Source organism: Chiroxiphia lanceolata, chromosome 9 (genome assembly GCF_009829145.1).
Source record: "Chiroxiphia lanceolata isolate bChiLan1 chromosome 9, bChiLan1.pri, whole genome shotgun sequence".
In the NCBI taxonomy this organism is placed as follows: Eukaryota; Metazoa; Chordata; class Aves; order Passeriformes; family Pipridae; genus Chiroxiphia; species Chiroxiphia lanceolata.
The window spans coordinates 5356581-5382643 of NC_045645.1; the positions used below are offsets into that span (position 1 = coordinate 5356581).

The 26063-nt window shown below is 56.9% G+C and overlaps 2 protein-coding genes across 3 annotated transcripts; one reads left to right on the forward strand and one right to left on the reverse strand.

Moving 5' to 3' along the window:
• Positions 1 to 4179: 4179 nt before the first annotated feature.
• Positions 4180 to 20955, reverse strand: POMGNT1 (protein O-linked mannose N-acetylglucosaminyltransferase 1 (beta 1,2-)). Of its 2 annotated transcripts, none has more exons than XM_032696640.1 (22): positions 19813 to 19974; positions 18872 to 19053; positions 15728 to 15836; positions 15250 to 15365; positions 14877 to 14942; positions 14376 to 14489; positions 13601 to 13718; positions 13229 to 13327; positions 12616 to 12743; positions 11955 to 12025; positions 11582 to 11657; positions 10024 to 10107; positions 9851 to 9892; positions 9626 to 9684; positions 9062 to 9134; positions 8637 to 8765; positions 8206 to 8331; positions 7986 to 8050; positions 7557 to 7601; positions 7251 to 7386; positions 6861 to 6970; positions 4180 to 6582 (listed from the first exon to the last, which is right to left on the reverse strand). In XM_032696640.1, exons 2-22 carry the CDS (start codon positions 18980 to 18982, stop codon positions 6480 to 6482), a joined length of 1980 nt encoding a protein of 659 aa, XP_032552531.1. In that variant the 5' UTR covers positions 18983 to 19053; positions 19813 to 19974; the 3' UTR covers positions 4180 to 6479. The 2 variants fall into 2 exon arrangements, with proteins under 2 accessions (XP_032552531.1, XP_032552532.1); XM_032696641.1 differs by lacking the exon at positions 19813 to 19974 and adding an exon at positions 20656 to 20955 and having other exon boundaries at positions 5572 to 6582.
• On the forward strand, positions 20145 to 26063 carry LURAP1 (leucine rich adaptor protein 1). Its single transcript, XM_032696642.1, has 2 exons — positions 20145 to 20358; positions 23439 to 26063. The coding sequence occupies exons 1-2, from the start codon at positions 20167 to 20169 to the stop codon at positions 24126 to 24128; spliced, it is 882 nt and encodes a 293-aa protein (XP_032552533.1). The 5' UTR covers positions 20145 to 20166; the 3' UTR covers positions 24129 to 26063.

Sequence of the window (26063 nt, forward strand, 5' to 3'; positions counted from 1 at the left end):
CTTCACCCTATTTTTGACATGAGGCTCCCTGGCTGTGGGGCAGAGCACAGGGACTGGGGGAGGGTGGTGCTGAAGGACAGGGTGATTAGCAGTGTGCAAACAGCCTCCCCCTGCACTGCCTTGCTCCGTGCCTGCTATGGCACCCCCCTATCAGCTCCTGCACTGGGTACAGGGCTGCACCAAGGCACTGCCGTGGCCCACTGGGGTCTGGCAACTCCCTGGCACCATCCAGCATGCTGGTGGCAGTGGGATGGGTACAGGCACCTGCTTCCCCACCCTGAGTGACTCAGCCCTGGGGACATGGGTTTTGGCCCTGCCCCACAGCAAGGTGTGGGGGAAAGCTGCCAGAAAATAGCCTTATCCTTCCTGGACAGGTGAATGCCCCAATTCCACCATAAACTGTTGTCACCTCGTGGGTGATGTCAGGGCTTTTATGTCTCTTTTCCCTCTCAATGGACGTAGGAGCCGCCTGGAGCCTGGCACTGCCCAAGGCCCTTCCCGGAGGTGTTGTGGTGCCCAGGAGCTGGTTGGTACAGAGCCAGGCACCTCTGGGCACACCTGGCCACGTCCTCCTCTGCTCCCTCTTAGTGGGGCTGCCTTGCAAAGCCGGCTCCTGGCACACACCCTCCCACCATCACCCCCATGGGGTGGAGCAGGTTTGGGGGTGATGTCTGACCAGCCGATGGCTTCTGTCTTCCAACTTCCTCCTGGCCCTGGGGTTTCGGTGGGGCAGGACAGGCTGTTTCTGTGGCACTGAGTTTTGTCAATAACCCTGCAACCACCAGCTTTGTTCCTTCCCTCCACCTGCCTGGAAAACTCGAAGGACCAGTTTCTCCTCCCGGATGTGATTCCTCCCAGTTGCCCTTCGCGGCTCTTGGCTGCCCTGGCAGCTGAAAGTGCAGCAGTGGAGAGGGTAAGCCAGACTGGCACAGCCTCCCCTGTGCCCCCACTCTGCCCCTGCTCTCCACTTCCCACTGCCCAAGCACCACTGGAGCTTTTGAGCTCTCCAGAGGAGATCCCATGCCATCACCAGCCCCAGGACACATCCCAGTCCACCAACCCATGTGGGTGCCACCAGGTATCTCTGCACCCTGCACCCTGTACCCTGCGTCCCTTAGACTTGTCTGGTTCTCCCAGACTGGCACCCCGAGGTGCTTGGCAGCACCCCAGAAGCTGACAGTTGTGCCATGGAAGCACGAGTTCCAAAGGTCCTCAAGGACACCTGGTAGCAAACATGAACTTCCTTATTGCCCCTCAGATGTCAGGAGATGCCCGAACAGCTGGTGTATCTGGGTGCGTGCCAGAGTGGGGGCTCTTCTTTTCCACCTGCAACACAGGGTGAGAGAGGGCAGGAGGGTAAAGTCCCCCTGCAAGGATGTTGGGCAAGCAGTCAGTGCCCTGTGCCTGCCAAAGCAGGACAGTGATGTCCCCAGCCACACACCAGCTGGTGCTCCCTGGTCCTTAAGTTGTCCCCCCTGGCCACATGGGGAAGGCAGAAGAGCTGCCTTTCACACCCCAGAAGCCCCATGGGGTGCCTGTGCACCCATTGCCCTGCCATGTTGGGTGCCACACACGGGCCAAAGTCCCAGGAGATTTGTAGGGTGAATTCTCCACTGGCATGTGCCAAACCCGGGGTGGCACAGGGATCTGTGCTGGTAGGGGATAGGCAGTGCTCAGCACTCAGCGATTCAGGAAAGGAGCCGCCCCCTCCTTCCTGGGAATTAGCGTTGATGGGGGCAGGTACGTGAGAGGAAGGAGGAATTGCACCTCTCTGTGTTTGTGTTGATAAAAGAAGTAAATTAAGAAGCAAAAGCAAACTTATCTGGCACCAGGTACCCAAGGAGTGCCCTCTGTGGGGAATTTCCCCCGCCTGCATAACAGCCTGGCCAGGATGTTCCCGGATTAGGGAGGAGAGGACATCCTCGAAGGGCATGGACTGGCCCAGGGGAAGAAGTGACGCAATGCACACTTTTCCTGGCATAGCCTTACTCCCTGGGTCCCCTTCTCCTCTTCTTCCTCCATGCCTCAGAGATAAACCATCCTGGGTGCTGGCCCAACCCCAAGTGTGCTTTCTAGGCAGCTCCCTGCCCTGATTATTTGTGGGGGTATCAGAGGAGGCGATGGAAGGCTGTTCAAAAGGCAGCAGGCAGGAGCTGACATTGAACCTGGGGTGTTAATCATTAATTCTGTGCTGGGCAGGACATGGGACAATAACCATCATGGGACAATAACCATCATGGTAACAACTCTGGGTACCCAGTTGAAGATTAATTCACTGCCAGCCTTGGGCGTGGGCACAGGAGGTGGCAGCCCTGTGTCGAGAGGCGCAGCAGGGAATAGGAACAGGGATGGGCCGGGTGCAGCAGAAGGACACCCCTCCGAGCTGGGATCAAGGGGAGAAGCCAAGCAGAGCCCCTTCCTGGGAGCAGTTTGGGCACCTTGGCATTGCAGGACTTTTTATGAAGCAGAGGGTGCTGAAAATTTAGGATCAGTTCCCTGAGCTGCGATGCAAGTGGCGTGGGTTATAGCATCATTGACTCCCTCCCAGGCAGGGAAGGGGATGGGGTCAGCACACCCAGCATCCCTCTAGTGCTGAGATCTCTCCATCCTAGAGATCCTCTGGATCTGTTATCCTGGAAGAGTGGCTGGAGGGTGTTTCCTTCTATCTGTGGGGCACAGAGGGACTGTTGTGCCATGGGAAGAGTCAGCCTGGAGCTTGTCTCCCACCTACCAGCCCATCATCAGAACACAGGGATTCCCTGCTCCCACAGCAGAGAGATGTCTGGCAAAAAACCATAATGCATAAAAACAAACACCACCAGAAATTATGCAAAACTCCCCACCCCCCACAAGCTCTGGAAAGGTCAAGTTTCATGCCAAAGCTATTTTGCTTTTGTTTAATTATCAGCCAGCTCCTGGGACGCAGAGCAGCCCAGACAGGTTCTCCTTTGTAGGGCTGCACAAAGCCAGGGAGGCCGGGCTGGGGGGGCTGCAGGGGGCTGAGTGAGACCTGGGAACCACAGCTCAGGCATCATGAGCTAAAGCTCAGAGGGCTGAGCTGTGGGAAGCAGGGGTCAGGCTTCCCAGAGCGGGCAGGTGACAGGCCAGTCCCCCAGACAGCTCCTGGCCAGCCGGGCACGCTCCAGCACCAGTGGGCTGTGCTAGGAAGGAAGTGAGATCTCAAAAAGAGGACATAATGGCGAGCGACCCAGCTCATCTAACAAGCTCCCAGGGACTGAGCCCCCTGGGCAATGAGCCTTGGCATCACCATCACCTGGGGGTGATGAGCTGAGGCTCTCCATCAGCCTGGCACAGGCGCTCCCCCTTCAAACAGGTTAACCTGTTTCTAGCACCGTGCCTCCATTTCAGGAGGGGAGGCCCCTATGAACACAGCAGTTTGCACACACTGGCTCCTCGAGGTGGGCACGATATGGTGGGTGTCAGACCTGAGCCCCCATTGATCCTCCCCTTGCCTGTGGTACCCTGGCAGCAGCTCAGCACCAAAGGGTTTGGGCAGGAGGCAGAGGGGAAGGCTGCCAGGAGGTGAGAGACCCTCCAGCATCACCAAGCCAAGCCCCTGGGGCCAGGCAAAAAACTTCTGGCAAAAAGCTGTGCCCCCACCCAAAAGCTGTGCCTGGTCCTGAGGAAGGGGTGGCAGCCCAGCCTGGCTGCAGGGATCAGGCAGGGGAGCAGGAGGCAGCCAGTCTGGGATGCAGGTTGCAGTCGGTCCATGCCGGTGGCTGACACTCTCCCACTGCCATTTCATTTGGGTCCTGTAGTCTCTGCCCCAAAAATGGGTACATCCCCAGTCCTCCCAAGGCTACCTGCCCCATGGGAGCAGAAATGTGGAATGGCCAGGAGGGTGATGAGTCATAGTTCTCAGGGGATCAGTAGCTGGAGGTGTTGAGGGAAACAAGGGGGCTGGTCACGCCAAGCAGTCGCCAGGCAGCTCGTCAGAGTTTCCATAATGAAGATTAAAGTGATAAAGCTTGAGGAGGGAACAGCTCATAAACCTGTGCCAGCCATGCTGGCACCGCATGGCACTGCACGGAGGACCTCTGCTGGCACAGGCCCAGGGCCACTGTTAGCCCATGGCCAGGCCTGCACTGCACAGAGGACAGGAGTCCATCCTTTCCAGCCCCGGCCCACACACGAGGCCGGCTATGGAACACACGAGGCTCAACAGCTTTGCAACGTTTACTCCTGAAAAAATAATTTGATTCAGAAAGCGGCAAACCCTGGTGATGCCACACACCCAGCCCTGCCACGGCTGCCACCCCGGAGCCTTGCTGGGGGAACGGGGAGGAAGGGAACAGCACCCAGTGAGGTGTGCAGAGAATGCACACCTGCAGAGTTGTGCAGGTGATGCCCATCAGTCAAGTCAAGACCCACAGCCCCCTGGTCACTGCAGGGTTGGCACCAGAGGAGAGGAGAACTTGTGTTTAGCCATTCCCTACCCCAAGGACCACCTTCCCCAGCCCCAAGAAGAGCTGGGAGGAAGCCAAGCCTGAGCCCTGCCAGAGAAGGGAAAGGGGATTCCTCTATTTTGAGGGGGAAGAGAAACTGGGCCTTGGGATGCTAAGGAAAGGGTAATGGTGAGACATGGAAGTTTTTCCAAAGCAGGGCATGGGGAGTGAGCTATGTTCCCCAAAAAGAAGCCAAGTCCCTTTTCCATCACTCTGAAAAGACCTTTTACCCTGAAGGTCAGCACAGGGGCCACCTGCCCACTGGCTGCCAGACTGGAGTCCCTCTGTTGGAGAGGGCAGGGTTGAAGCCCAGACTGGTGCTGCAGGCTCTGGGATGTCACCTTGCAACTCTCTTGTTCCCCTCCTGCATCCAACCCGTTCCTGCTGCCAGGGCAGCCGTGCAAGGACCAGAAGGGTCAGAGTCCCTGCAGTCACACTAGAGCTGCACTGGGATCACCTTGGCCAAAGAGATTTCCCTGGTTTGCAACTTTTCCTTCCTATTGTGGGCAAGGGAGGAAGGCAGGGAATAGAGGATGGAGCCAGGGGGACAAGAGACAAACCTTCCACGACTGCTCCTGCACAGGCTGGGGGCTGCCAGCTCTCCATGCTGCTTTCCTGTTAGCCACCCCCTTCCCAGAAGCAATAAATAAATAAGTTAGTGTGTAGTGTATGTAGACTCCGATGCTCAGTTCACAGTGAGAAAATGAAGGGGAATAGCCCCTGTGACCTCAGGGAAAGGGCTGAGCAGCAATCTCTTGCTGCATAGATGAGACAGGGAGGTGTACTGAGCAAGGGGAGCAGGACTGCCCCCCCAGGTGCAAGGGGGGCATTAGTACCAAGTGTCTGGGAACAGGAGGGGACCCTGGGGTCCTTCCTAAGGCAGGGAAGGGGGGATAGGAACCTCCTCCCTCTCCCTCTGCATGAGGGGTGTACCACAGCAGGACAGGCAGGCTGCCCATCCCAGAGCAGCTCACAACTTCCCTGCTAGCAACGTACCACAGTCAGGGTGGGGATTCAGGAGAAGGAACTCCCTCTGCCTTCAGCAGAAGCAGGAGATAGCTGGGCAGGGAAGAGGGAGAGACAGGGTACAGTACCACAGGCAAGGTCCATGTCATAGTGCAGCATCTCTCACTCCAGAGGACCCTGGCCCATCCTGCCCCTGCAGCCAGGGGTATGGCCAGTGGCTGCTCCCATCTCGCTCTGCAAGGCACTTTCACCCCCTCTCCCACGACTCAGAGGGCAGGGCTGCTCCCCACAGAGAAGGTGGGTGAGGATGGTCTGAGCTGCAGCACAGTCTGATCCCCTTCCATCTACAGTCATCTCCAGCTTCCAGAACTGACAGCCCTCGTGCTGGGTACGGGGTGTCCCCGACGTGTCCGCAGCAGGTCCAGCTCCTCTTCAGCATTCCCTTTTGCCCGTGAGCTGGGCTGCACCAGTACCTGCAGCCCACAAAGCAAAGCCAGTGTGCAGGAAGATGTCCAACCCTGCATACAGTCTTCAAGGTGCATCCATCGTGCAGGTAACAGAAGAGATGCTAGAATATCCCCTCCACCACCATGATCACCATGGGGCACAGAGCCAGCCAGGCAAGAGTTAATAAATACCACCCAGCTGGCAGGCTGCAGCACTTGCACCATGCCACCTTCTCAGGACTTTGGGGCCAAAAAGGGGAGCAGAGGTGTTTCTTGAGGCCCCCTCTAGGCTCCAGTTGAGCATCTCCTTCCTCCAGCCTTGCCCAGCCAGGGGGCAAAAGGAGCAGCGTTAGTAAAGCGTCTGTGTTAAAAAACGAAAGTTCCTGGGATGGAGGTGACGTATCTACAGGGAATGACCCTGTCCTGTGCAAGGGAGAGGGAGACCACAACAGGGGGCTGGAGGGAGCCCAAGATCTCATTTTGCAGCCCAAAACAGGAGTCCGTATCCAGTCACCAGCCTCCGAGAGCTGCTGCCAACTCTGGCTCTGCACCGTGGGGGTCTCTGTCTTCCCCCAGTCCCCTTCACTTCCAGCTGCCAGTCTCAGGTCTGCTCTGCTGCCGCAACCGCTGGCACTGCCACCGCCCCCTCCTCCTTGGCAGGGGGCTCCATGTAGATTGGAGTCACTGATGAGGGTTTCTTGGACCTGCAGGTGAGGGAGCTGGATGGGAGCACGCAGGGGTGGTGGTCTCCCCTCAGGACCCCAGTTCCCAACAGCGCTGCCTGGCATGATCTCCTTCCCACAGGGACATCCTCCAGCCCTGGGAATGTATCCTGTCCCCCTCCCGCCACACAGACTAAGAAAGGGGGGTGATGTCCCACCAGGATTGGGTTGGGACAGGAGTGGATGATGCACTGTGCCAGGCAGGGGACAGTGCCATGAAGATGGGGGATTACTCAAATTGTTGTGTCCCTGATACTCACGAGTAGGGGGAGGCAGGGACCCCCACCACAAGGAAGTGGTTCTTCTTGCGGAAGAGCCGCCACAGCCCCTTGTGGTTCCCACGGACGTCCAGGTCCCAGATGTGGAGGCACTAGGATGGTGGGGTGGGAGGAAGAGGAATCAGAGCCTGGGGACAGACACCAGGGCCAGGCATGGGAAGAGCCACTACCCCTGCCCTCACCAAGGCAGTGCAAAGAGGGCAGCACCCCCCTCCAGCCACACCGAGAGCTTTAACATCACCCAGGGACAGCAAGAACCCACTTGCTGAGCTGCATCGATGCCATGGGCAATCCCAAGAATGACAGCCGGGTGTTTCCTGGCGATGCAGAGATCAGTGCAGGCCTGAGGACAGGCCATGTCAGGGGCCTCACCTTGGCAAGCTGAGTCCAGGTGGTGAAATCTGCTTCCTGCTCCATCCTGATGAACATGACGTAGACCTTGCCCTCCGTGTCGGGCACAAAGGAGTCCTCGCAGGGATTCTTGCTGTGGTCCAAGACCTCAGCCTCACTGTGGAAACAGAACAGGGAGTGAGAGGGGACCCCACCTCCTCCCTATTCCCATGGCAGAGTACTTCAGACAGGCACCAGGGCTACCAGGGCCACCTCCACCTTTCCTCCTGTCTTGGTTGGTTCACCCACTGTGCCCTGTGGCCTCCTGACCTTTCTGTAGGCACCTACCCCAGGAGCCGATGAATTTCAGTCTCATAGGCATCCTTCCTCAAGCTGTGGGAGGAGGAGAGAACGCAGAGATCAGGGCAGAGTCAGGTACTTTGATAAGCAGGGTACACCCAAAATGATCCAAATTTAAGACTGCCCCAGTGTAATACTAAAGGTAGGTTGGAACCAACAAACGGAGAGCAGTGACTGACACACATCCTGGAGATGTGGCAGCAAAAACATGACCCTTTACCATATCCACCTGCAGCACAGGGAAGCCGAACCCAACCTTGCATAAACCAGTGCCAGGATTCCCCAGTAGAGGCCAGTGTGCTGATGCAGGAGGTTATGGCTGTTCCAGAAGGAAGGGAGACAAATCCAGCACAAGGAGACGAGGGTGAGGAGACAAGCAACTGTTTCAAGATCTCATTCATTCTGACCAGCACTCACCTCTCCACATTTTTAAGCTGGACATTTGGAACGGTGTTGAACTTGTGCTTCTTGAAATAGGCTTCCTGGGAGGAAGAGAGAAGAGAGGGAAGGAAAATCGTGTTCGATCACGAGTCAGCAGTACTTGGGCATGACCTCAAGCATCCCCACTATCTGGGAAGGTGTCTGAGAGAGAGATCAGCACCAGAACAGGGCTTGGGGACTACAGGAGGTCACTCACGTGGAAGTAGCCGTTCATGTTGAGCCCCACGATGCCGAAGTGGTAGGAGCGTGAGATGTCGGGGATGATGCACTCCCGGCCCTTCCGCTGCTCGGGCATCCGCATCCACATGTCCCAGTCCCAGAGCTGGAGAGGGGAAACTGCCACTCACACTCAAGTTTGGGGACATGATTAGGTAGTATGGGACCTTTCTGGGTACCCATACCAAGTCCAGCCCCTTTGGCCCCATCCTCCCTGGGCTGCTCCAGCCAGCTCTGTGGTTGGTTATGAGCAACCAGAATGTCTCAAATCCATTCTGCTTGGGCATCCTTCCTGGTTCAAGTACAGGGATAGCCCCTCCAAGAGCTGTGCACACAGGGACTGGGTGAAGGTCAGGGCCTGCTGATGGGCAGAGATGGGGTGCAGAAGTCAGGGTCCCTTAGGGTACTCACCTTCTCAGGGGTTGGCCACTTTGGCTCCAGCTCATCCTTGTACAGGCTCTTCCGGAGCACCCATCCCAGGCCTGGCATGGTCTCCACACGATACAGGAGTGAGGGGTCCTCAGCTGTGTGCTCATAGCCCTGCAGTGTTATGGAGATTGTTCAGCACCCTGAATGTACCCCTGCCCCACCAAAAAGGGAGATATTGTGCTCCACTGAGAACCTCAGTAGAGATAGAGAAGAAGGGACCAGCCAGTGGGAAGCACACGGCAGGGACAGGATGGTGATTTGCAGGGGCACTTTTTTCAAGAGTCCAGGGCTGGGGAGACAGACCCACTTAGGATGCCCTGCTTTAAAGATGGAACCTGGACCCCAGACTGACATGGGAACAACACAGGGTAGAGGTGGCCCTGTTCCACGATCCTTTCCTGACTCACCTGGTCGTTCCAGGCTGAGATGCAGTACAGGCTCTCGTCCTCCTCCAGAAGGTATATTGATTGGCTCAGAAAGCTGAGGAAAGAGTTGAACAGTCCCTAGTCAAACATCCTTCTACCATGTAAAACAAGGCAAACTCTCCACCAAGGGATGAGCCACCCCCAACTGGTGGAGAGGAACACCTGAAAACAAGCTAGGCTGCATCTCCCCATGGGGAGGGGACAACATCGTCTCCTGCTCAGTCTCTCTTCCTTAGGGAGAAACAGGAGCCCTGTTAGACACTGCCCCTGTCCTCTTGCTATGGGGCAGTCCCAACCATGTATGCACAGAATGGATCAGTGTCCCCAAAAAGCAAACCAGGAAGAGATCCCTGACCCTGAGAAGTCACTCTGCACTGAGTGCCAGGACTGGACTCAAGACTCTATGGGCAGAGCTCAGTTAGGCTGTTGCATGGGGACTGCTCAGCCTCAGATAAGTGAGCTACAGCATGGCAGGGATCTGGCCTCTCCTGAGCAGCCAGAGAGCTGCAGGAAATGGTCTGCCCACACAGAAACCCACAACTTTACCTGAAGAAGTCAACGGAAATGTCAAGATCTTCCTCCAGAACCACGGCAAATTTAGCTTCCTGTAGGGCAAGGAGAATGTCAGAAGGATGGAGACAAACAGGACAGAGCAGAGATAGACAATGTCCCCTGCCTGTGCTGTTCCCTGCCCCTGAGGACTGATTCCAGTTCCCATGGGAGGGGATCACAGATGCCAGGGACACCTTGTGCTGTAGCAGTCACACTCACCGGGAACAGGTTGAAGGTTGCAGTCAGGCTGGCTTTGTAGTGCTACAAGAAAAGACATCCATTGTATGTGTTAGCATCAGCCTGGCACAGACCTGGGCCTAAGCCTGCCTCCTGAAATGCTATCCCAGGTCCCTGGAAATAACTGTCCCAGGGTTTGGAAAAAGCTCTCTCACCTGGGAAACTCTAGCATTTTTAATGCTGATGGGAGTGTGCTGTATTCCTGAGAGGCCAAACAGCTCCACGACATCCATTGGCTCCTGCAATGGAAAAGTACAAAGCTCATCAAACATGTGGGTCATTCTCCCCATCCTCTGCCAGTGTCAGGTCCCCACAACAAGAATATCCTTGCACATGGCTGTCTTCTTGGGGGTAAGTGAGGCTCAAAATGATGCTGAGCTGTAGACCCTGAAGCACAGAACTCGCCAAACCCTCCTGGCCCTCCAACTCTTGGGTATCACCATGAATTTCTGTTAGCCCTGCTGGTTTGCAGACCCAAAGCTGTATCCAAGAATACCTGAGAGGCCTCAAATTCCCAGTCCCCCATGGACAGTACAGAAAGAAAACAGGTACAGCCAGGAACACCTAGTAGCTGCTTAATGGCAAGACCGCTATCAACTCAATTTTCTCTCACAGTTGCCAAGAAAAAACCTTTCTGGCCAAGCACATCTGCACTGGGGTCAGAAGTAATTCATATTTGGGCTGACATATCTCTGCCCCAAGAAGGACCCACCAAGGCCTTCTCCATCCCCTTACTGTGCATCCCACCTCCAAGCCACAAAAGAGAGGAGCTTCCATTGTACCAATCAGCACCAATCCCCTTTCCCTGGTATCCACCATGGCAGCATGTGCATCCAGGCTGCCCCCTCGTAGCTGAGGGATGCTGCTCCAGTTGCCATGGCAATAAATGCTGCTATCTTTAACCACTCTGATGTGGTACAGCAAGTCTGCATAAACAAACCAGCTCCCCCAGCCCCACAACATGGCAGTGGTGGGAGAGGCCTGTAAGGGAACAAGCCTGTTCCCTTCCCTGTCTCCATCACAAGGCAATTAGGTAGTAATTCACCAGATGTTGCAGAGAGAAGGCTTAGCAAGCTCCTGAGATCTAATAAGACCCCACATGCCTGTCCCAGACTTCATTTCACTGCAAGAGAGCCAAGACTTGCAGTAGGATTCTCCAGGGCTTTGTAAGGTTGAGCTGAGAGGAAGGTCTTTCCCTCTAAAGGGCCAGTTCTCCTCTACCTGGCCCCAGCTTTCATGAGCCCCCAGCTTTGAGCCTTGTGAAAACACACTGTTTTGGGCCTCTTCACTTCTTACTGAGAGTGGAGCTGGACAGGCATGGTTGGACTGGTTTGTTCCTCTTCACACGAGGGAGCTGGACAGGTGGTGTTACACCCAGACCCTGCCCAAGGGGCTGACGATGCTCATCAACCGAGAAAAGAGGACGGGGAGAGCCCAGCATGACCACCTCACCTCATTCCTGCTCAGCAACCCCTTTCTGACATGGAGACATCAACTCTGGGCTCTGGGCAAGGCCAAGGCAGCTTTATCCACAGGCATGGCTTGGCTAAGCTGACTTTGCTAAGAGCGGGTGAGGAGCAGTGTGACACACAGCAGCAGGAAGGGTGAGGGGGCTCATAACCTGCCACCCACCAAGGACTGGGCCAGAACTTCATACTCTCGGCTGGGGGACCATGGAGTTGGTCCCCCATGGATCTCTGGGAATGCTCTCACCTCATAGTAGCCATCGATGAAGACTGTGATCATCTGTGGATTGACGCCCTGAGCCGACAGCAAGGAACGCAGCATCCTGGGGAGAGAGGGAAGGGCCTGAGAGCAGCACAGCCCCAGTGGGCACAGGCCCTTCAGCAGAGGGGTATGGATCCCTTGGGATGGGGGAAAGTGTGCATGATTAGGGAACAGGACCTATTGCCCTTGGGCTCTTCACTTTCCCATAGCCAAGGACCCAGGGAACTGCCCAAGCAGGTTGGCCCATGCTGCTCATGCAACCCCAGAAGGAGGCTGGATTCTGCCAGCAGGAGAAAGGGAAGGGCCTGGGCCATGCCTGGTCTTGTAGTGCAGAACAGAAGCCCCCTGAAGTGCTTACCTGTACAGGTAGTTGGGGCGGTTCCCTGCAATAACAGCTACAGGCACATCAAAGACTTTGTTGTCTTTGAGCTGGAAGAGAACAATGTGTGTGAGTGGGGTGGGAGAGGCTATGCCAGCCACAACGATGCTATGATTTTATGGCACTGAGGGCAGGTTCCAAGGGGTAGGGACCTGCTGCTAAAACAGCAGAGCTGCATAGTCCTATCCTTTAGTGCAGGACCACACCAACCAACCAGGACACCACTCAGCACTGCTGGAGATCCTGCCAGCTTCTCTCCTTCACCCCACCTCTGCCCCAGCTCCCAAATCAGAGTCTGCATCCACTCAGAGACCCTTGTCTGAACCCTTCAGCACTGGGCCAAGGACAGCCCAAAGGCCACAATAGCTGTTCCATCTCCAAAGGTACAAACTCTGCTGCTTACACTGATGTTCCCAGAGCCAGCGTAAGCTGGGGGCTCAGGGCAAGGGAACTCCCTTTCCCCAGTATCACCTGCCCCCATGTATCCACTTTGCCAAGGCTTTGGGCTTGCCCAGGGGCAGTTTGGAATACTCAGCTGGTGCTTAAGAGCAGGGCTCTGCATCTGAGCTGCAAAACACATGTGGTCCAGCCCAGCCCTCCCTCCTGGAGCCTTCCCTGGACAGTCTGCCCCGGCACTCACGGGATCAGGGTTGAACTCGATGGGTGTGGGGTCTTTGCAGCTGCAGACACTGCCATAACCTTCTACTTTGCTGCAGAACCTCTTCCGGCGCCGGTTCAGCTCCGTGTCGGGCCAATGGCACTCAGCATCTGGAGGCACCGAGGAGCAAACACAGACCTGTCATCCCCAGGGCCTCACCTCTTGTGCTCCAGGCTGCACTACCACACACATGGCTGTCCCTGGGCTCAGCCACCACCGAGCCAGTCCTTGGTACCATGAACAATCAACACTTCCGGATGTTGGATACAACCACAGGAGCCATTCAGAGCCCAACCCCACCTATGGCCTCTCTGAGCAGTAAGGCTAACAGTCAGAAAAGACCAGACCAGGCCTGGTTTGGAGAGGTGACAAATGTCCAGACCACATTCCCACTTCTTCGTCCTCACCATTCTCAACAATCACACATGGAATTGCCAGGAAGGCAGGTAGAAGGGAAGCTGTGCCCATTTTTAAAGCTACCATCACCATCTCAAACAGCCTTGGGATTTTGCTAACACACCCATGGCTTCGACTTAAAACCAGGCAGCAGGTAGACATCTCCCAGAGATACCAAAGAGTAGACTGCACTTCCTACCTTCCACGGATGTCAGGTGAACTTCTGTCTTCAGCAGTACGGGGTCACCCCATGTCGAGAGAGCAGGTGACTTGGCATGCTTCTCCCCATACACTTCCCCTGGAGCAGGGACACAGGGTCAGGACTGTCTGGAAGGGCCCATCAAAGCATGACCAGAGGCTGGGTGGCAGCTTGGCACCTTTTCCCATTGGCCTCTGGCAAATTGCTGAAGGAACACTTCCATACTCTCCCGACTCCCAGGAACGGAGCTGCCAGTCTCTGTGACTTGTTCCCTGCTCATACAGCATGTTGGGGACAGGCTGGGTTTGTCTTTGCCTGGCATCTCCCAAGAAAAGGAGCCACAAACCCTCTCCCAGCCTCTGCAAGACTCACCTCCCTTCTTCCCCACAAATGTCCACATGTCTCTCCAGCTCAGGAATGGTGCAACTTGGCTCCCCAGGCTTTTCAGGACACTCTTGGCTGTGTCCTTGAGGTGAAAGGAGCCTTCATCCTGCAAAAAAAACACAACCCTGCAGCTGAGGTGTGGCTCCTGACAAGGAAAGTCTTCCATCAATAACAAAGAAGTACAAGGCCCACTCCTACCCTTCAACCAGTTGATCCTGAAACCTTCAATGTCTCTGTGCCACTAAAGCTGCTAGTAGCTTCATCATGACCCACAGGGAGGTCAGAGGAGTCATGGACTCCTGTTTCCTTGAGACCAAAATGTTCTTAAGCAGGGCCTCATGTTAAGCAACACTTCACACAGCTACACCTGGAACCCTGAAGCAGCACAGTGCTGTCACACAGCAGCCCAGAGCCAGCACAGTCCACAAGACCTCTGTAAAGCCTGGAACTGGGAGACAGAAGGATCCCACCACATCCTGGTATTTCCCCATGTCCATTCTCCACCTAACCCCTTACTTATTGCTGCAGGCTCTGACACATCTGCTTTTTGCTCTCCTCCTTTGCAGGACACACAGCAGTAGCTGTAGCAACAAGGGAGGGCAAGAGGGCAAGGGAGGTGATCCAGCCAGGGAGTCGCAGCCCTGCAGGGATGTGACATTTAGCACTGGGAATGCATGGTGACATTCAGAAGGCTACTGCCCAGATGAGCTTCAGGGCATCCTGACTCAAGATGACTTTTCCTTTTGACATGAGGGTCACATACCTTAATGGTGAAGATCAGGATTCGGCCCCGGGCAACCATGTTGAGGAAAAGTACCATGGCTTCATCTTCATGGGGAGAGTAGGTGTCAAAGACCCTCTTGGCCATCACATGACCCTATTGGTATTTAAACATCAGATGCATCTTAAATACCACATGGTACCGACACACAGAATTATGGAAATCTGCCCTGGAAGCCTCATTCCTTGAGCAACACAAGGAGTGGCTTTTCCGGTATGCCAGGGAGTTAATCCCCAGTCGAGCCCAACCCTCAGGCCTTTGGGACAGCATCACCCAACCTCACAACTCCTCCCCTGCCCACTCCCCAGGGACAACAGGCAGCACAAGGGAAACCCCGCAGGGACAGTCTGGGTGACCGTGTCAGGCTCTGCAAACGACAGACAAAAAGCATTCGGGGACTTCCCTCCTCAGGCACTCAACATCAAGAGCAAGGGCAAACTGCCCAGTCAGAAAAACAAATGCAGACACGTGGGGATGCTTTACCGTGGCCTGATTTAAGACGATGACGTGGATCCCTCTCCCCTGCTCCCGAGCCTCATCTTCCAGGACCTGCAAGTGGATTAAGTGATGAGAATCATATGCCAAGACCTCTTCTTATTGCCTGCCCATGTGGCACAGCAGAGCCCCCAAACAAGGGGCAAGTCTCTCTCCTGGGACGTTTTGGCTTTGCCCATGGCAGTGGTGGGTGCCAGAAGAGAAGACAACACAGGAGAATAATCCTGGAGTCCCAGAGGCAGGAGGGGGATCCACTCCTAACCTCCTTGCCACTGAGCTGCTCTCACCACTGCTGTTTGCAGCTTCACCTGTTCAGCTCTGTCCACCCTCTGCACACAGGGACAGCACTCCCGTCACTTACCGTCGTCCCATCCACAGCCACGTAGACCTTGGACCGACTGGAATACACCTCGACATCCAGGACCTTCTTGTTGTTGACAGGGTGCCTGGGGACCTCCACATTCAGCATCTCATCATCTACAGTGGAGAAATGCCCACTTTCAACCAGTCTCACCCCTGCTCAGCCCAGCCAGGCCTCCAGAAGGTCATGCCCACCAGGCATCCCAGCCCAAGTAGCCATGGGAAGGATGGCAGGCATGGGAAAACACAAAATGGCAACAGGTCAATCCCCACACAGATCCCTACAGCCAAATGTGCCAAAGCCCTCAGCAGACAGACTGGTAACAAGGACAAAGTTTTCTATTAATTTTTGTTAAACCCACATGCACAGACCTGTCTTTTGTGTTCTAGTTGGTCACAAATTAGCCCCGACTTAAAGAAATTACTTCCCTCCCTCCAGTTTCCTTGCTTCCAAAGCACAACAGGATGCTGCCCCTCACCGTAGTCCTGTGCAGACTCCTCTTCCTCCTCATAAGCAGCTCTCCTGGTATCCAAGATCAGCTTGATGTTCACAATCACAGTGACAAGCAGGAAGAGGACAGCACCTGTCTGCAATGCAGGATGCTTTGTGTTAGCAATTTGTAAGTAACAACCCACTTTGGCAGGGGCTGCAGGGCACCCCAAGGAGATGTTGCAAGGGATCACAAGCATCTGTCAATTCCCCTGTTTTCTTCTGGGGAAAGCAAAGAGAAAAAAATACAGGTGACCGAGTTTTATGGTGAAAGGCATTCAGCAGCTGGAGAGCACTACCTTCTTGTTATGTGAGAATTAACCCACTTCCAACATATCTCTGCTTCCAGATCTGTGAGCAGATTCCTGTTGAAATATTACATCAAGTTTGAGGGCCCCTGCAGGCAAACAGTTTGGTAATTCAGAGATACAACTCCCAGGATAACCTTAACTTCTGCCTCTCCTGCAGCATCACTACTCTCATCTGTCCCCCTGCAATGACAGGATGCACTCCGGGTATTCAGAGGAGAGGAGATGCTGTGCAGCTAAAACAACCAAAGGGAAGAAGCTGAGGTCTGCTTTCAGGAAAGAGCACTGTACCACAGGCTGCAGAGAACAGCCCACAGCTTTACTATCTGCAGCAAACTCCAATGCAACCCATGTGTTGCTGACACAGAGGGCTGTGGGAAAGTCCAGGGGCTGTGGAACAGTTCATAAGAACCCCTGTTGTGACCATCACCATTGCACATGGCCTTGTTGTTCTCAGACCAAGAGGAGGTGCAAAAGGCTACACCACTTCTATAAGCACCTGTTTTTACTCAAATGTATCTTGCTCCTCTCTTCCTCAACATCAGTCTTTTTCCTGGTATTTGGACCCAGTGTAAAGCAGAAACTGCTCCACCCTAACAGGGGCCCTACTGAGACAGAGCCACACAGGAATACCTAGACCACAAACATTGCATGTTGGGAAATAATCTACCTTCTGCAAGAGCAGGTCTGGCCATAGCCAAGAGGATGGTCTTATAGCTGCAATGCTGGGCTGGGATGCAGGATTGAAAGGTCAGACCTCAACTGAAACAATTTGTCTTTACTTGAGCCAGGGAGCTTTGTAACCCAGGCCCAGGTGGTGCTTTGTGGTGGAAAGGTGACAGTAGCACATGGTGGCCACAGGGCTCTGCATGGGAACAAAGGCCCTGACCAGTAGCTACAGTCTGCCCTAGGGCTGGGGAACAGCTCCAGCAGGGAGCCCAAAAGCTGTCCTGGACACTCAAGAAGTGAGGGAAGGCTTTGCCATTGGATTAAAGACACAAAGTCCTGAGCAGCTGTTACCCCCAAAGTCAACACTGCTGCAGGGCTCCACCAACAGCCTCCATGCCACAAGGGTCTGTCCAGTTCACAAGGGAGCCCCTACAGAGGCCCAAATGTGACTGATATACGTTGCTGACAGATTCACCCTATGGCCCAAAAGCTCTGGTTCCTTGGCCCAGCCCTGCTTTGGATGTACCAGGTGGTTTCCAGTTTCAGCCATGCAAGCTCAGGGTCCTACCAACCTCCCTGGAGCATCCCAAGGCTCGGGATGGAGATGTCACAGCAACCAAGAGAGAGGAGGGGAGAAGTTGGTGGAGGCTGCTCATAACTTGGTCCCCTGGCAAGGGGTGCTCAGTCAAGTTTTGGGTGGTTTTTGAGACTCTTCCCTTGCCCCTCAGCCCCACAACAGCTTTCTTCCTAGAAATCTGTGCTTTTTCAGCTCTAGGACTCTTGATTCTCTGCAGTCTGGTGTGGGGTTGGGATCACACACAGGCCTGCCCTTGGTGAGAGGCACTAAAAGGATTCCTGCCCTGTCTGTCCAGCTACTGCCTCAAAACTACGTGTTGCTGCTCTCACTGCCAAGTAGCCAAACAGGTTCAAGGAGCAACTGGGGAAAATGGAAAACCAGCAATAACACAACACGATGATATAAATGTCACTATGGCATTTTGGCTTGTTAATTGGCTGTTGACTCAGGAGCACGAGCACCTTTTGGGATCTGTGCACAGAAAGCTTTTAATTAGGCAAGAACAGAGCTGTGGGCTCGCAGCGAGGCAGGAAGGCCACCTTCCCAACCTGCCCAGATCTTCACCCTGCTCAGTGCTGGGGATGTGAGGGAGCACCCCAGTGACCAGAGGGAATAAGTCAGCACTAAGCAAGACCAGCAGCCCGGTCTAGCAAGGCTGACCCAGTCAGAGCTGCTGATGGAGACTCAGATGCTGCAGACCTGGCTGCTCCATACCCGAATCTCTGGGTTTACCTATTCTAAGCCCAATTTTCATTTGTTTTTTAAGTCAAAGCAGTGCCACAAAGGACAGAGATGACAGCAGGCAGGCTCTAGCCCGTTGCCCCAGCATAGTGAGCAAAATATGCCTGAATGACCAGACCCATTCCCAAGCCTTGAACATCCCATCAGACACAGAACTGAGCAATCTCCTTCCCCAGCCTTCATCCTCCCAGGCACGTGCAAAACCCTCCCCTGCTCCCTCCCACAGCAACCAACTGCCAGATTTTATGAGCTCCTCTCAGGAAAGGCCCCTTTTCTGCTGTTTGCTGCCATGGGGCCAAACCCTTCCCTTACACCCCCAGACACCCTCTAGGACGCTGTCTCTGCCAAGGATTAGCACAGGCAACCAAGCCTGCAGCTTTCCCAGACACCAGCTGCCTCTGGGGCATGAGATCCTGTCACAAAGCCCTATTTTCTCTGTCCACCTGTCATGCCCTACACCAGGCTTGGTTTGCAAACCAAACAGGCAAGAATGGTTTCCCTCTACAGGCTGAGCCCTGCAGCACTGGGTCCAGAGCCAGGAGGGGAGGAATCAGTCAGGTTTCTAGCTGAAAGACTCCCAAGGCCACCTGGATAATGGTGTCTCCTCCCATAGCCACTCAACAGGTCCCTTTGCAGCCGAAAGGAGGTGCCAGACACGGCAGGCCCTTTCACACAAAGGCACTGGAGGGAGCAAGCTGGGGAGCAAGATATGCTTCCCCAGCATGTCAGGTCACCCACACTGCCAGCAGACCCACTTCCAGCCATGGAGCTGCTCCATAAATTCGTAAATCCCGTGGATTATCCCTCCTAATCCCCTTCAGGGCTGCGGGTGACTCACCTGGCACAGCTTCCGCAGCGCACGCTGGTTCATCAGCTTGTACTTCCAGGCCAGGTACCAGCTCCGCTTCTTGTGGGGCTTCACGGTGGGGTTGGGCTTCCACTCCTCCATGGTCTCGGGGGCTGGCACGGGGGCAGGGGTCAGGATGTGTGCTGCTCCACTCCCGTGTCCATTGGGGCTCCCTGCCAGGGTGGGACGGGCGCAGGGTGAAGGAGGGGAGCACCTTCAAACCCCCTCCCCGGCAAAGGCAGCACCTGGCACAGACAGTGCCCATGAACAGCACTGACTAAAAGCCCCTGGGAGCCTCCCTGCCTGCCAGCACTCCCACCGGGAGCGATGCAGGAGGCCAAGACTGTGAGCAGGGCGATGGGAAGCCCCTGAACCAGTGTGCAGGTGACGGCCCCTGCTGCAGGCCAACCTGGAGGCTGCTGCAGTGCCGTGGGCCCACCTCCATGCTCCGGGAAAAAAAAGCTGCCCAAAGGCAGGAGCTGGCGACAGGCCCCGGACCCGCAGGTGCGATGGAGGGGCCGCCACTGGTCGCATGTGCCTGTGCAGAGACGCACCCTCCCCACGCACAGCCCGGGCGCGGGGAGCAGCGCCAGGAATGCCCTGCTGGAGCCCCAGCACCCTGGGGCAGAGGAACCGTGCCCAGGGGACGCCAAGCCTTGCGGGAAGCAGCCGGGCCCGGGTGGGATGCAGAGCCCCGGGGGAGTCAGAGACCCGGCCGGAGCACAGCGTCCCCCAGGAGCACCAGCGACGAGCTGGAGGCACCGCAGCCGCCCGGGGCGGGGGCCCAGAGGCTCTGGGGGGAGGGAGGTAGCGAAGGGCACCGAGGAGCTCTGGGAGGGGAGGGAGAGCCGGGAGGGCGACAAGGAGAGCCCGGGGGGGCCGCAGCGTGTGTGTGTGTGTGTATGTGTGTGTGTGCCGGCCGCGCTACTCACGGTCCGCGCGGGGAGGCTGAGGCGGGGCCGGACTGGGCTGGGCCGGGCTTGGCTGGGCCGGGCTGGGCTGGGCTGGGCTTGACTGGGCCGGTCCGGTCCGGTCGCAGGGGCGCCGCCACCTCGCGCACCCTCCGCGCCGCTTCCGGCGCCGCAGCGACACCGCCGGGGGCGTGTCCCGCGTTAGCCACGCCCCCGCGCGCCGCTCTGCCCGCCCCGGCGGCGCCTCGGTGGTTGCGCGGGTGGACGGGGCGTGGTACGGGGGAGGGGGCGTGGCGACGGGCGTGGTCTCGGCGGGCGGGGCGGGGCCGCGCGCGGGCCGCGGTGACAGCGCGGCCGCCGCCGCCCCACCCGCGCATGGAGGGCGGCGGGGAGGCGCTGCCCGCCGACCTGCGGGACCTGGCGGGCAAGGTGGGACGGCGCCCGCCCGCCGTGCTGCTGCGGGGGCTGCGCGCCGACACCGCCCCCGCGCCGCCCCCGCCGCCCGCGCCGGCCCGCGGCGAGCGCTCGCCGCTCGCCGAACGCCTGCGGACGCTCCGCCTCGAGCTGGTGAGTCCCGCGGTACCGGGGCCACCCCCGGGGACTGACCGTCCCGCTCCGGGGTCGCCGCATTGCCCCCACCCCGGGTAGCCGCTTGCCGACGCCGGTGACAGCCCCCTCATAGCGCGCTGCGCTCTGCCGGCGTTTTGGGGAACCCTCCCTCCGCCCTTGCTCTTTGCAGGTTGACAGCCCCCAGCTCAGACCCCTTCCCCGGCCTTTCTCTGCCCTCCGGCTCACGCAGCATCCCCCGCCGGGCTCTCGCGGACACCTTCGCCCACCTCCGTCCTACCCCCTCACCCCGCGCACCCCCGGGTTGTGCTCCCGCGGTGTCCCGGGGTCGGGATTTAGGGCAGGGACCTTCGCCAAGGGCATGGTGGCGGATTTTCTCTCCCCCAGGTGTGACCCCCTGGGTGACAAGGCAGAGGCATGGCTGGGAGCTTTCCCGGGGTCCGGTTCCTGCTCGGGCTTCTCGGGTAGCTCGTAAAGGGTTGGGGCTGCGGTGGGAGCCTTTCCCGGGGACCGTGGGAGTGCCTTCCTCGCCTCCCTCTCTCGTGGAGGGAGCAAATACGGGCGATGCCTGCGCCTCCGGGAAACGTGGCGAGATTGGGCAATGGGTTCAAGTGCAGCTGGGGGGAGGGACTCTCCCACGCATGAACATGCCGAGCGGGTGGGAATGAGCATCGTTTCCATAGGGAAACAGGCTAAATACGCCCGCGTCCCTGCCTGTCCCCCGCGGGGCTGGGGCACCACCCAGCCTGCGCCCTCCACTTCGCCGGATTCAATATTCCCATCGGTGCAGGAGCTTTCATCCTCCCTCCACTTTCATCCTTCCTCCGCGCCGCCTTCCAGGCTGCACCCTGACCGGAGGAGAAAGGTCTTCGGGCCCTGGGTTGTTCAGAGGAGGAGGAGGAAGAGGAGGGCAGAGTGGTGTCCGCCCTGCCCCGGTGCAAGCAGGCTCAGCCCATGGCCAGCAAGGCCTGGCTTTGGCCGGGCATTATTCACCTCAGCTCAGAAAGGCTTTTCCTTGCTCTGCCCTGGCTCATCTCAACGGCATACCTGACACCCAGGTCAGCAGCTTGGGAATGGCACCCAGGTGCCAAAACCCAGCACAGGGTTCCCCTCATGTCCCCATCCCAGTGAACAGGAAGCAAAATTCCCCCCCCCCCTCCTCCCCCGAGCAGCAGAGACCAGCAAACACAATGCTTAGAGGATAAGCTAGCCTGGAAGTGGGCGGTGGGAGGAGAATTCAGCAAATTCCCACTCTTGCCTCCTGGTCTGAGGAGGATAATTTATCCTTAGGGCTAGATGTATTGAAGGGAGAAGTTACCTGCAGGTTTCTTAAGTGCTGAGGAGGGGAGCAGGACCATATCTGCCCTTAGAGAGTGTGAGGAGGAGTGTGACAATCCCCTGGACAGCTGCCCTTGATGGGAGGTCAGTGCAGTGAACTCCTTCAGTGCATCTGGAGGAGTATAGAGAGCAGCCTGTGCTAGGTCTCCTCCCACGATAACCTTGACTTGCTGGAGAGGGGTTTCTTGGAGTGCAATGCGGGGGTCGGGCTGTCCTGAACTAGCAGCAAACTGGGGGGCCAACTCCTTCCAGCAAACAGTATGGAAAGCTGGGAGTGTTATCCCACCCTCTGCTTTTGGGGTGGCTCCCCTGACATCTCTGACAGCTGCAGTTCTGCACGAGGCAGAGAAAGATGGGGAACCCCCCCCCATCAGGGGTTCCCAGTCTCCTCCTCCCACGTCGTCTCCCTGCCAAGGCCAGATGCTTTAGCAGTGCGTGCAGAAAAGTCCATTGTAGGCAGTTTTTTAAATAACTTGCCTAGAAAGGAAATTTCTGCACTTGGAAGCTGGCTCCTGCCCCAATCCGGGCACATCGCTGCTACTTTTTATTTAAATTCAGCTTGAGGGACGTGGGGGAGGGATGGGGGCTTGGTGTCAGGTCTTTTACAAGTCTTTGACCCTCTTTTTGTGTCGTCTGGAGTGAGAGGTGTCACGTGCCGAAATCCTGGCTGGAGTTTTCCCAGGCTGCTTCCTTGGATGCTTTTGTTGCTGCTCTTGCTGTGGGACCGGAGATGGGGGTCTCAAGAGACTGTCAGGTCACCCGTGGGTGGGCGAGTGACTCCAAGGGTACCGGATGCTGGGGACCAGGCACTGTGCTTAAACATGATCCCAGGGGATGGCTTGGATTTCTGTCACAACTTGCTGATGCTGGGGACAGGATGTGTTTGTGAAGGAGTCCGTGGGCATCCACAGCTCCCAGGCTGCCTGTACCTGCCTTGCAGTGGGTTTTTCTCCCTTTCCCCCCGTCGTCACCTTATTCCCTTTCCTGGCAAAATATTTGCGTCCCGCGCAGGGGAAATCCAGTGGCTTTTGGCGGCCAGTATCATACAGACAGGAATGTCTTGGCACACGGGGCTTTCCATTAGGAAAACAGATGTTTCTTCAGCAAATGAAGTTTGCAAAGAGCTTCCCCAGGCTCGGAGGGCCAGGAGCCGGCAAGGCAAGTGCCGTGATCAGCAATGCCTGTCCTCTTCGTCCTCCTGTTTTGGGAGTGATTTGGGTCTCCAAATCTTGCCGTGTAACTTTGTGACCAGGCTTGGTTCAGACCCTGGAAGGAGAGAAGTACCGGCATGAAGGGACCGGCCTGGGGAGGTGCTGATGGTCCAGCCAGACCCTTGCCCTGATCCGTGCTTGATCCTTTTGCCCTGACAGCAGCCTCCCAGGGCTTGGGGGATGCCCTGGGATCAGATCTGCACCCAGTACCTCCAGTTCCTTGCTTACTCCCTGTTCCCATAGGAGATAGTGGCATAAATGCCCTGGATTTACTTCCCTGAGGGAGTTGGTGGCTGGTGGGAACCATAAGTAGCTGGTTGCTGATGGTTGTGTCCCCAGGTCTTGGATAGGATCCCCTGGGATGGTTCCCTGCAGGGTGTTCTCCCACACTGGGCTCTTCATCAAGCAGCTCGGGAGACCTGTGGCCGCTGCGGTGACACCTCTGCCAGGGTGGGTTGGGACTTGGGGCCCTTGGCCACTGGGATCACCTTGGTCCCCTCAAAACCCCCGTGCTCTCTGTCTCCCTTCCAGGCCTACCTGCGAGCCGTGGACGTGAAGATCCTGCAGCAGCTGGTGGTGGTGAATGAGGGCATCGAGGCGGTGAAGTGGCTGCTGGAGGAGCGGAGCACGCTGACCAGCCGCTGCAGCAGCCTGGCCAGCAGCCAGTACAGCCTGGTGGAGAGCCAGGAGGCCTCACGGCGGGGCAGCTGGGACAGCCTGCAGGACCCCAACGACAGGCTGGACAGCATCTCCGTCGGCAGCTACCTGGACACCTTGGCCGATGACATGGATGAGTATTCCCAAAACGCTGCTGAAACTGCTGCTGCGTCCACATCGGGCAGAGCCCTGGCCAGGGCGGAGCAGGATTGGGTCAGGATCGACCCTGAGAGGGGTCTTGCAAAGCAAGAGAAGGGCAAAGCCGAGCACGAGTGGCCCCACGTGGACCTCTCCCCGCCTGGGTTGCCCCAGGATCACCGGTTTGCTAAGGAGCCCCAGGTGGCCAACGGGTATTTGGGCCAGCAGCCCCCCTCCCTGGAACCAGGTGGAGACACCAAATCACCATCGGGGGCCGGAGAGAGGCTGGGCAAGGGGAATCTGGGTGGGAAGGCTCGGAAAGCTGAGGCTGACTTTGAGAACTGCAAACTCAACAGCAAACTGCACCTGGAGTATGATGCCCACTGGCGCTGGCTCCAGTCTCAGGATGATGTGACATTCTTATAGCCCGTGGCTTTGCCTTCCCAGTCCAGCTCTCCCAACTGCTCAGTCTGCTTCACTTGTCTGTGCTTGGGAGAGTTGGAGTGGCAGGAGAGGGGGGGACAGGCTGGCTTGGTGGTGTTCCTCTGATCGCCCCAACACTGTTTGGTGATGCAGCCATAAGGAACGGGGTGCCTGCCCTGCAGCAAATTTCTGGGAGAGGCAGGATGAGGTGGGTCCTGCTAAATTTAATCCTTTGCTCTGGGGTGGTGCTTGCAGGTGGCTGGACACTCCTCTGTTGTCCTTGATGGTGGTGGTGGGGAAACCTGGAACAGTGGGACTCCTGGGACCTTTCCCTCTAATCCTCAGCCTCTTGTCTGCAAAAACTGAGGACCCTTTCCTCAGAATAACTACACATAGAGGACAGGAGGCGCTCCCACACATCCACAACTCAGTGGCACCAGCATGCTCTGTGTGGGGCAGGACCATCAGCAGGGCATTCCTGTTGGATCTGCTCATTTCCATCATCATCTTCAAGGCCAGTGTCCATCCAGGGCAGAGCTGACCTGGAATTTGGCCCTAGCAATTGGTGGATGCTAAAACCCTTTCCCTGCAGGGGAAGCCCTGCCTGGTTTAAACACCTCTGTGAAGCCAATCTGAAGTGGGGCTGGGCAGCCTCTGTCCGTGCCCTGCAAAGGAAGGATGATGGTGCAGACTTCCCAGCGTGATGACACGAGAACGGCAAAGCATTGGGTGGGAAATGGAGATCCAGCTCTCCCAGTTTGTTTCTGGACTGTCTCCCACCTTGGGAGCAGTCCTGCAGAATCCCCAGGATGTGGCAGCATATGGGCAGCCTGGCAGAGCCTGCAGGGCTCAGACCAGGAAAGGCTCCTGCTTTCCCTGATGCACTGTGATGGTGGTGAAGGCTGGGTTTCTTCACCTGTGTGATGAATGTTGCCAGGTCTCTGCCTCCTACCAGCAATCAGAAGCATGAGGCTCCTGGGCTGGGGTAGATTTGCAGTGGCCCTGCCCCAGAGACATCAACTCCATCTTTTTAGCCTTGGCTTCTGCCTGTGCCTTTCGCTGTCCACCCACCATGCCTCCCAGCACCTCCCCTCGCTGGCTTGCAGAGCATGGCTTGCAGCTGGAGCTGTGTGAGAGCTTGGGCAGGACCTGCTGCCTTCACCAGACAATGCAGGGAAGGACCTGAGCATCTCGCTTTGAGGAGCTGGGCTCTTCCACTCTTCTGGAGTGTCCTGACTTCAGAACCCGTGGGTACATCTGTCCCCAGAAAACGGCTGTGATGGTTTTGCTCTCGCCCCGGTGCTGTTGTTCCCTTGCCTGCATGGGTCGCAGCTTGGATCTTTCCTTGCTGGGGTGGTCATCAGAGGAGAGTGGACATCACCTCATGATGTCAGTGGGAAACTAAGAGAGGGCAGACCTGGCTGTGACTCTTTCTAGGTGTGAGATGTGAGCTGGCCATGGTTATGAAGGTGTTTGGCTGCACAACAGGTTCAGATTGGTGTCTCTGAAGCAGCACCTTCAGTGGAAACTGCCCTCTGTGCTGAGACCCCCGAGCACCCTCCCTTCCCCTGCAGATGGAACTTCCCCGATGGACATGGAGAGCAGGACAACATCCAGAATTCCCAGAGATGGCACCTGCTGAGGACTTGGGGGAATCCCAGCAAACTGGGACTGGGTTGCCCTACGCAAGCACCCGTCTGCCTGCCCTGGAGCAGCTGTGCTTGGCTTGCTGTTGCCTGCGAGCTCCCTGGGTAGCTCTGCTGCTGACACTGAGCCACCGTGTCCCCCAAGGCTGGCTGTCCCCTGCTTTCCTTCTAACCCTGCATGCAATGCATCAGCTGAGGGTCCCCGGGGGAGACGGGTAAGTCCTCCAGTGCTGTTAAAATCATTCTCAACAAAAAATATCTGGCTTAATAAATGTTAGTGTTTCTCCCAGGC